The 11,305-nt window shown below is 37.4% G+C and overlaps 1 protein-coding gene across 1 annotated transcript; it reads right to left on the bottom strand.

Moving 5' to 3' along the window:
• Positions 1–756: 756 nt before the first annotated feature.
• Positions 757–10,876, bottom strand: LOC139134482 (torsin-1A-like). Its single transcript, XM_070701341.1, has 6 exons — positions 10,663–10,876; positions 5,114–5,379; positions 3,169–3,344; positions 2,293–2,417; positions 1,524–1,640; positions 757–821 (listed from the first exon to the last, which is right to left on the bottom strand). The coding sequence occupies exons 1-6, from the start codon at positions 10,874–10,876 to the stop codon at positions 757–759; spliced, it is 963 nt and encodes a 320-aa protein (XP_070557442.1).
• Positions 10,877–11,305: the final 429 nt, after the last annotated feature.

Here is an 11,305-nt window from a genome sequence, read left to right as displayed (position 1 = left end):
ATTTTAAAATGGGCCTAAAAGTTAATAATCAAGATGATGAAACCATTCGAAAATTGAAAATTAGCTCCATTTCGATTTTCTTTTTTGAAGGTGCAATTGGTTTATTGGTTGGCCGAAATGTGCCACGGATTCGTCCTAGGCCAAAGATAGATGCTATCAGCTGCCGAACCCAAATTAAATAGGAAAATGAGATCTTTGGTAAATTGAAAATTGGGAAAACAGAAGCAGTGCATAGCTGGAATTAAAGTTTGTCAGAGGGAAATTCAGATGGCCGTAATGTGCCATCCTCTCAGCAGTATATACCTCTTCACTATATTTCAATCCAAGTTCAAAGATTTTAATTTAAAGATAGACCTAAAAGTTAAAATCATCTGAAAATTTCGATTTCTCTTTTTGAAGGTGCAAATTGCCTTATTTGGTGGCCGACATGCGGCACGAATCGTGCAACTTGCCAATCCTGTGATGAATTCTGTGATTTACAGGTAACACGATTTGAACTAATTTGGGATAATTGAATGGTGAAGTAATATCTGTTTAATCTACGAATGTAAGCTCATCTGCTTTTCCTTTTACGTTACGCACTTGTTTGTTTTTTGGTTTGTTTTTGAGTAATTTGTAATATTGCAACATTCAGCTATAGGGCAACTAAAACTTTTGAGAGAAAACAATAATGATCCAATCATCCCAGATAAGTTCCAATCATGTTAGGTTGCGATGGAACTACTTCACCATCATTATCATCAGCAACCGTGGGATTCAAGTGATGTTCACTTGTTTGAAATTACCACCTTCTGTTATCTTAGGGGTCGCCGATAAAAAAGCTGACGCACAAGAAACATAATTCCTTCATTTTACTTGAAACCCCCTCCCCCTCAAAACGAAAGTTCTTATGCGAAATCAATTTCGTATCATGATGCCGTTTCTTCTGCAAACCCACACGCACCTCTCCGATCCGCACGCCCATGAAAAAATACCGGAAGGGCACATTAATTAATAAACCTCCACTTTACGTGTTTCACTTTTAAGACAGAACATTTAAATGTATTTCGCACGTAGGAAAATGTTTCACATACATGTTTCAAGTTGAAAAAGGATACAAGCTTTTATATCACATTCATGTCTTTTCGTTGTCTTTTCTGTCTCCGTATTTTGTGGTCATTCTGTTCTCGATGAACGCGAAGGTAGTTTTGTGTTCTCGCTGCAAAGTCGCACTTTGAAAATAATAGAAAACCTTATGCGATTTTGACGCACACAAAACGAAATGCGCTTTAATCCCCCCCCCCCCCCCGAACGAAAGAATTACGTATGTCGTGCGTCAGCTTTTATTATCGACGGCCCCTTACGGTTTTAGTGACTTTCAAGATTTTTTTAGTGTTTTCCAGAAGAACGTTTTCTCTCATTCACAATAAGGTCGGCCTTTTCTGACACTCTTTTACAACCCGTTTCTGAGAAATGTTTTGGACGATAGACGAGTTCATTTGCAATCGCATTAATAAGTTCGTCGTCTATTGAAAGTTTCAAACCTTTATCGCGCAGGTCATCTTGGATACACTTCAAGACGTGCGATCGTTCTAGAGGCAGGAAAGGAACCATGAAAGAGATAAGGTTTTTCTCTATCAGGTTGCTATGCCATAATCCGCCTGAAAAATCAACATCGGATTTAAGATTAGATACTCTCTATCGATGGATGCAAAATATTTAATTGAATATGAAAATGTTTGTGGTTGATGTACTCCAGTGTGTGAGTGAGCGGGTATGTGTATTATGAGTATATGATATGTATGTGTCAGTGAGAGAGAGAGAGAGAGAGAGAGAGAGAGGAGAGAGGAAGAGAGAGAGAGAGAGAGAGAGAGAGAGAGAGAGAGAGAGAGAGAGAGAGAGAGACAGACAGACAGACAGACAGACAGACAGACAGACAGACAGACAGACAGACAGACAGATTTTGGAGGGGGCAGGTGGGGTTGTGCTGACATGGTCTACTTATATCAGTCTGTCGAATCAAAACTATAAACATTTTTGGACTTGGAAGGAAACTGAATCGTTTGAAAATGAATTCATTGCTGGTGGTATTGACAGCTTCTCTTCTGGAAACCTCAATAACCGTAAATTCACCCATTCTATAATTATGTAAAATTTGCTAAACTAGCACCTGCACAACGTAACATCTGTCTTCATGTGCATGTACGTTAAACGGTTAAAAGGTCGATCTCTTGCAATTATGTGCCATAAATTATCTAACATCTTGCGAATTAAAGTCTCAATCTCAGGTTTAAATAGTAGAACAATTAGTACCTTTTAAATTGAAAGCCATTTTTTTCAGAATTCCATCCATTTCTTTCAAAGTGATGTTTTCTCTTGTCATATTATCTGCCGACTGCTGCACAGTTCGCCTTGATATCTCTCTTCCACCAGAATTGCTAAAATAAAGCATTGTCAATCGTCCTATTCAATCGAGCGAGTGATAAAGGCTTCATCTCTCTTGATTACAGGGACACATGCCAGCTTTCATAAGAGAGAAGGGTCACATACACTGAAGTAAATCCTAATTTGTATATTTTCTGCTAGTACATCATAGCCCTTCTAGTGCAAGTGACATGTGAACAACCATCGGTCAATAGAAAAGATGTTGTTTGAAACAGCATGTAATTTATCATCATTATTTCATCCAAAGTATTTTACTATGGTTAGCAAAATATTAAATTCGTTAAGTAATTACTTAATCAATCACCATATGGCATGATAGTCATCAGAGTTGACCTCTTTTTACCGCCGTGAATTAATTATAAAATCACTGAATGGGTCAATCAAGACCTAACAGAGTCGTCAATGTTTGACCAGTAAAGTTCTAAACTTTGGGATTACAATGATAATTTATTCGTTAGAACGAATAAACAGTTCTTAACACATCGGACACACACATGCGTCAACTCAAGCATTTTCATGTTGGTGGTTGCAAGTACAGAGAAATTAACATTCTACAGTTTGATCAAGTCTTCTGAACACCATGCAAACGTATATGCTAACAGTTTTATGTGGTACTATTGGTGATTTTTGCTCAGTTTTCACAACTTTAAGGCGGTATGCACATAAAGATAAAGAGAGAGAGGTATGATCGTTAGAATTTAAAGAAGAGGGAAAGAAAACTTCAGCAAACAATGAAATACTAACCTCAAGAATATGTATATACTCTTTCTATAATCGACCCCACCAATTTTTGGATAGAAGTCCAGGAATGGTTTCAGAACATCAATCAATCCTGGGGGCATTTCGTCCGTTTCGTCAAAGATGAACATTTGCCAGCCGCAGGCTGCAATATTTGAAGATACCCAATACTGAAGCTGGTTCTAGTGAGAAATCACATAAAATATAACGTAAAAATTGTCAAATACACATATTGTGTGAGAAGCGATACAAGATACCAAAGCATTGACATTCAAGATTTGGTAGTGTTCAGTTATTATGGCCAAAGGTTGACCGGTCAAATCCTGCAGGTCATCTGAAATTTTAAAACTACGTGCTTTTCCACACATAGATAGTCATATGAGTTCGATAACGTTCACTGGTCAAAAATCCTTTATGTGTGTAAACAGTATTCCGTGGGAACCGATTTGATACTTTGCACTTTCTTGAAATAATTTCATTCTTGTTCGAATAAATCTTTTGTACGTCATACATATTCAATCTTTCAAAACAACTCTATATATAAAGGAAAGTTTTTCCTCAAACTGTTTCAGTAGAGTGGAAATGATGGGATCATGGCAGACTTTTGCTTAGATAAGGTAAGCTAACTTCAGGTGGAAGCTAGCTCAGTGTTAAAAGAAGGCCCACATAGCAGCATAATGGATGCGAAAAATTTACCTTTTGGTAAAATTGACAGAGTAATATAAATTTGACGTATCCTTGACTTTGCTTGCTATTGTCAATTGGTGAAAATATGGCAACATGACGAATAAACATGCATACTCGGTTGGTCATTTGTATTTGTATTGCATATCAGTAATAAATCAATGTACTGCACAATGTATTCCGGCATGTATCGCTATGTCGAGGCCAAAGTTGTAACGATGAAATGGCGCATTGAGCTTGTTTGATATTGCAACTTATACCTGCTTCCTTCTGTTTGTACAATGATTTGAGTTTTGTTGTGTCAAGTAATCTATAATATTTATAATAGGCAAGTTTCTCCCTTTGCATTTTCCTATGTTCTAATATCCCTGAAAATAAATATCAATTTGTACGCTTGCTGGTAGTTTCATATGCATCCAGCTTCCCCGAATTTCTTTTCAGTAAATTCCATTCTCAACAACAAGTTCAAGATGTCATAATTTTGCAAATTAAAATGACAAAAGACAGGAAGATTAAGTCGTTCACGTACAGATCAGAATATACGGTGTATTTTATTCACCCCTCAGTTCGCGCAGCGGCGGGGACTCATAGATTAGGTTGTGTCCGTCTGTCCGTCTGTGCATCCGTCACCAGCGATTTCTCAGTCATTTGTGCAGCGATTTTTTAACAACTTGGCCAAAGTAGAGTACCATATGGCCTCCAAATGCACGCAACATGTTGTCACAAAGCAATCAAATTTGGCCACCAAGGATTCACTTTTTTGGATATTCAGAGCTACATCCTCTGAATCTGAATCCAAAATTCCAAATACAGATATCAGAGGGTCATCATCTGATGCAATGACTCATGCCCTGATCACGTGGATAAGACTCAAACAAAAGTTATAAATGACATCAATAGTATAGAATACGTTGATTTAGATTAATCTTGATATAATTAAAACATTCTTATGTCAGTGTTATGTCCGATATAAGTTAAAACTAGCCACCGACCATTTAATTATCCACAATTCATACAGAAATGAAAACGAAGGAGAATCGTAAGACTTCGTCTTGATAAGATACGGTTCAAAACCATAGGCAAGTGACATTTGATTCCATTAACTGTCTGAGAATATTTCTATCCCAAGTTAATGAAAAAAGACCCATTTTGTTTTACTTTACTATATCGCAAGCAAGAGGTTCTGAACCAGAGGTCAGTGCGTATTCTTTGGCAGATACGCACAAACATACTTGTTTACTTTATTAACTTTGAGGTTCTGTCTCACCTTGTATTCTGGAAGCTTACTCTCGTGCAGAAAATGTAGTCTTGTAGAAAACACGTGAACGTATTTACTGCTCAATCCATCTTTGAAAAGACTTTCAGCAATTATCCTACTGACAAAGGTTTTCCCGATACCAGTTGTACCGTGAAATGATAACGCCAATGCTTTTGCTTGGTTTGGATTTTTAATGTGGCCTATTAAAACATCGAGCACAACTTTCTCAGCCAAATGCTGACCGTAAACCTTCTGTTTCAACGTTTCTTCCAGAGCTGTTAGGAGGAGAATGGAATATAGTGGTTATACAAGTATGTTACACTGTCATGAGCGTCATTTGACACAAACTCTTTCTTCAAATAACATGTACATCAGGGTCAGAGCTATCTCTGTCACTGCTCAGGTATGCAGTGACAGTGACACTGCAGTAGCAGGGTAGTACCTGATAGTGACACTGCCCGTAGGCAGCAGCTGTACGAACTTTAATAATTTTGGCAATATTTTATTTCCGTTTATACAACTGCATTCTTGTCCTACTCCCTACAGCATGTTGAACTGTCCAGTACTCAGCTTTCTATCATATCCTGTGTATGTGTACCATGCATTTGTATCACTGACGACTGACTGTTGGTCTGGAATCTAATTAAATTATCATCTAATACATATTCATACATACAGGCTTTGTTGACAAACTGAATTTTGTGTGTTTGAGAATGCTGTAGGGAGACAGCAAGAAACTGTAGATGATATATTGCATAGAAATATTGCAAAAATCATCAACAGTTGCAGCTTCTGCTGTGTTACTAGGCTAAAGTTTGGTTTTTACAACAAATCACATATATTTATATTTTTTCGAGATAAAAGTAATGAAATACGGCAAAATGGTTCTAGATTTTTTAAATTATTACTAACATTACAACAATTGGATGACATAAAAATGGTATTCATTTTTCATTGAATTATCTACAAAAACTTGGAATTGGAAAATGTAAAACATAAAAGGGAACAAAAAAATTTTCAAGTCCCCCCTACAGGTAGAGCAAAATTTTCAAGTCCCCCTCTACTACCCCAAAAATTTTCGAATCCCCCTAATTCCTCCAGCCCCCCAACCCTTTTGTGAACGCAGCCTCAGTTCCCATAATACCGATTATTAAATGTATAGCACTTGTGGTTACAGATCGGTAGTTATGTATGCACAATTTAAGTAAAAGGTCATCAAGGTCATATGACAAATTGCCAAAAATTTTTGGTCAAATAGTTATCCCTGTAACCAAACATCAGCACTCTAGCTATATGGCTATCCTAGAATTAGTTATGTACATAATGAAGGAGGTAAAGGATGTGGCACCATTAAAGTTTCCCATCATATTAGATATGAAGGGAGTAGCACTTTGGTTACTTAGTAATAGAAATGTATGTATATTTGAGATTAAAGGTCATCGAGGTCACGTGACAAATTGTAAAAAAATTGTATTCCATACTTATGCCTATGTACCGAAAATCAGACCTCTATCTCCATTGGTACGCCTAGAATTAAAATGAGCGTAATTAATGAGATACAGGATCTACCGTCGTAAGGTCTCCCATCATACAAAATGTGAAGGGTGTAGCATTTTTTGTTACTGAGTTATGAACATACATGTACATTTGAGGTTAAAGGTCATCGGGGTCACGTGACACTTGAAGTAAAAAAATTGTATTCCATAGTTATCCCTATGTATCGAAAATTAGACCTCTATATCTATTGGCAAGCCCAGAATTAGATATGTATGTAATTAATGACGTACAAGATGTACAATCCTAAGGTCTCCTATGATACCAAATGTGAAGGGTGTAGCACTAGTGGTTACTGAGTTGTGGACATATATGTATATTTGAGGTCAAAGATCATCGAGGTCACGTGACATTGCGTCAAAAAACTTTGCTCAAGTAGTTATCCCTGAGTATCAAATCACAGACCTATAACTCTATTACGAAGCCAAGAATTAGATATGTTTAGAATTAATGAGGCACAGGAAGTAGCTGGTCATGTGACATTTTGTCATAAAACCTTGCTCCCATAGTTACCCATGCATACCAAAAATTGGACCTTTAGCCCCATTTGGAACCTTATTATTAGATATGTGCATAATTAATGAGGTTCAGTATGTTGCAAGGGTCAAAGGTCAGGGGGTATCCCAAATATTGAAGTGTACAATTTGGTCCCCTACTAGTCAATGTTCATTACACACCGGTCCTCCCGGACTCTTACATAGGTCAGAATAAGTCATTGCCATAGTTTAGCTGCAGAAGTATAGCACACGTCAAAGGTCATTAAAATGTGAAAACTAATCGTTTAAAAATCTTCTTCTCACAGTTGATATTGCCCGAGACCTTCAAATTTTGCATGAAGGAGCCTTGCCCTTTTGTCTGCAAATGATGTTAACAGAATTTTGATTGATCAGTTTTTATGATAATGAGATGGCTTAAACTTACATTTGAAGATCACCACTTGGTCATGTGACCAATAAGCATGGTAACGAAATGAAAAAACGTGGTCTTTCAGTTTTACCTGTGAGTACAATTGCAAGTCGTTTTGTGCAATGATCTTTGAAAGGGAGCCATGATACATGAAAGTAGGTCAAAGGTCATTCAAGGTCATCCTAAATTGTCAAAATATTTTTGTCCCATAGTGACACATATTAACCAAGAACCAAACCTGAGATATATTGATTTTGCATAATTAATTAGGTATGGAAAAATATCAATTTAATCACTCAAAAATCTTCTTGTCAAAAACAACTGGGCGAATGACCCTGAATTTTGCATATAGCATCTTAGTACAATGCTCTGCAAAAGTTTTTTGTTGGTCAAATATTATGCAAATTAGGCAGACTACAAATTTCAAGCCAAGATGGCATGTGACAATGAAAATTTCAGGGGTTAGGTGCAAGAGTGCTGATAGGACCCTATTAGACCTGCAAGTTTGAACTGGGTGCTTGCAGCGGTTTCTGATCCGAGGGTGACAAAAAGGTTACAGAAGAAGAAGAAGAAGAAGGAGAAGAAGAACAACTCCAGTAAAAATAATAGGGGCACAAGCCCCAGAGGGCATGGTAACGAAATGAAAAAATGTGGTCCTTCAGTTTTACCCATGAGTACAATGAGGACCCCAAAATGTTGTCTATTTTGTGGCATAATCCTGGTCTTGGGGGTCAACGCTGATTGAAAATAGCTGTAAGTGTCACGTTTGGAAAGGTTTTGACTATCGGGTAAAGGGGTTCTACAATCCCGTCCGCCTCAGCTGGTGTACTCATTTCACGAAGGAATGGAGGGTACAGTTTCCATTGGGTCGACAGTACCTCCCCTCGACACTTTGCAATTTTTGGTCTAAATTCATACAGACAATCTTCGAAGACAAGGCCTTTAGATATCATTTATAATTTCAAAGTAATTGATTGCTACGGTTATGTGTTAAAAAGTGTTTTTAGCATTCTATACAAGTGAGAGAAAAATAAAAAAGGCTATAATTTTCAAGCCGATTTTCTTCCAACTTCTGTACCTTAAGGGGAACGCAAACCTCCATGACATAGCGGGAAAATGGCAAGGGGCATAAATCATGCTTATGAATAACATCACTTGACATCTCAGAGCTGCGTCTGTTGGTTTTGAGGCTAGGCATAATTAGGTCATGCATAATGAGGTATCCCTGTTTTTGCTGTTCAATCGCTTATTCATAGCTTGACTGGCGATATTCCATGCCTCGGGCTGTACGTATATGAGCCATATCATCCCAACTCCATCTGAGCAACATTTCATGCTCGGGCCAGGTACTCCTGTCACCCAAGATCACAACTCCACCCGAGCCATGAATTGCCGCTTCTCGGGCAGTGAGTGTCCATCTATCAACTCGAGTGGTGAGCGTCAGTGCATACGACTAGTAAGCTTACAAATACCGCATAACTCCTTGACGTTCTGAGCACATTTTTTATTATTAATGTGGTAGAAGTCGTGAATTACAACTGCATTCAGAGTAAACTTTTGGCAACTCGTGTTTGTTGATAGAAGTTCCAGATAAGCAAAATTTCTGTCACAACTGATGTTACTATGACACAAATCTGCGATCACAGGCAGCGTTGCATCAGTCCGTCCTATCAGAACATGTCATTGCTACACTTAGAATTTTCAATCTAGGCTTGTTCCTGCAAAGCCATATTTTTGCACCTATCTTTATTTCTACACTAGAAAGATAACTAGTTTTGATAGTTCTCTTTACAAGAACTGACATTTTTCATCAGGGTACATAAAAACTGTTCACATATCATAGTGGTGGCCATTGGAGGAATCACATTGTCAAATCTTGTTCACAATTATTGTTTTCACTTGACAGCAAAACCATTCCAACTAGAAACGCAAACATTAAAAAAACGTCAGATGTTCAAGGGTAACAGTCGGAGAGACACATGATCAAGGAGATCACTCAAAGGAGTCGAGCAAAGAAATTTCAACAGAAAACAGAATAATGTCATTGGGGATGAGACCATTTATGTGCAGGGTGGCATTTGTAAACATGGAAGGTGCACATTTAGGTTATCAACTTTCACAAGTCATTAAGAAAATTATTTTTATCAGATAAATTACAAACATCATCAAATTATTGTAGAACATTTTCATATGATGACATATTTTTGTTATTCATGCATTGAGGAGGTTAACCCACAAATTAAAAAGTGTTTTCTGACACGACGTCACAAATTCCAATACACCCTATAATAGCCAATCAAATCACTGGTACTGCCACATCTCCAAAAGCCGGGTTGTCGTGCAGACTGAACAGTCTATATCTTCCCAGCAAATCACATAGGGGAAATACAGACATATTTCAATTTCAAGAAAATATAATGAAAACAAAATTGTCAGTAGAAAAAAAAAGTTGCGCGAAAGTTCATTAAACAACCACTTACTAATTACAAGTATTAACTTTTCTCAATTGTTTCCCTAAAAACGTAAAAAATCGAGCAAAACAGTACATTTCATGGACATTTTTAAATATTTAATAGATATATCGAATTATTTTAATCAGGTTATAATGTCTGATTTGTTGAGTGAGAATTCTTTTTCAGAATAGAAAGAAAAACACAAACATTTTGAGCTTACAAATTGAAATTCCATCTTTTTATTGTTGAATCAATTTTGGCGGGAAGGTATCAATTTTCAGTCACGTGGCTTTGTCGATCAACATTAATCATATTCTATCTGTAAATAAAACAAAGTAGTTGACCAAAGTTCAGTCAACTCTGACCATATCCCTTTCCTTGCATTAGCATAAGATAAGACTTTTCTAAAGATCTTGTCGATCTACTTCAAAATATCCCTGTCCCTACGTGGGATGGTAATTTACTGTGTCTCATGCGGAACTCTTTATACGAAGCACAAACCGAACTTATCTAAGAAGCCGAGACGCGTACGCATAAAACTAGTAAGTTGCAGCTAAGAGAATGTTACTCGACAAGTAAGGATAATTTCTTATTTAAATTCGTATTATATTTAACTTATGACAAATTATGATAAATCTTTCTCACCTATCATGTTTGCTTCAGCCCAGTACTCCGGACAGTATTCTCGTGATGAGAAGTCCTCCGGACTGTATCTTCGTGATGACAGCCAATGACCGTAGTATCCGATCCCTAAGCTTGCCAGCGCGACGGCACCAGCTACCCCTAAACCGATCGCATCTGCTGGTGTTACAATAATTTCCGACAATAATAAAACCAACACCAAGGAAATCATCAACATTTTCTGTCGACTACACGTATTCTTAGGGTTTGTCATGTCAAAAATAGACTACCAAATTCTTCCACTAGCAAAAGACTGCGCGCGATCTTTCTTCAAAGCCTCGTGGTACTACGAACTTTGAGCTATGCATATTAATAGCACGCCACATGCTCATTCCATTTGCGATTCGTCAGAATACGTCACGTGACGAAATATCAATATTTCAAGTTTTATCACTTCGCCAAATGATATAGCCTATCGAGTTTTTTTTGACAAGATAGTCATGAGTGATTAAATTGATATTGGACCGTGGTTCTGGTCGGCTAAACCATGGCGAAGCGATCTGAAGCTCGGTGAGGGAGGTTGGGCGGAGAAAGCAGCGCCCTTTGTATAAGCTTTGGTTGTTTTCTCCTTTGTCGTGTTGCAATGAGGGAGAAAGTCTAATTGACA

This window comes from Ptychodera flava, chromosome 6 (assembly GCF_041260155.1).
Source record: "Ptychodera flava strain L36383 chromosome 6, AS_Pfla_20210202, whole genome shotgun sequence".
NCBI classification, from domain to species: domain Eukaryota; kingdom Metazoa; phylum Hemichordata; class Enteropneusta; family Ptychoderidae; genus Ptychodera; species Ptychodera flava.
The sequence above is the reverse complement of the archived record's forward strand: the minus strand, read 5'-3'. Positions and strand labels throughout refer to the sequence as shown.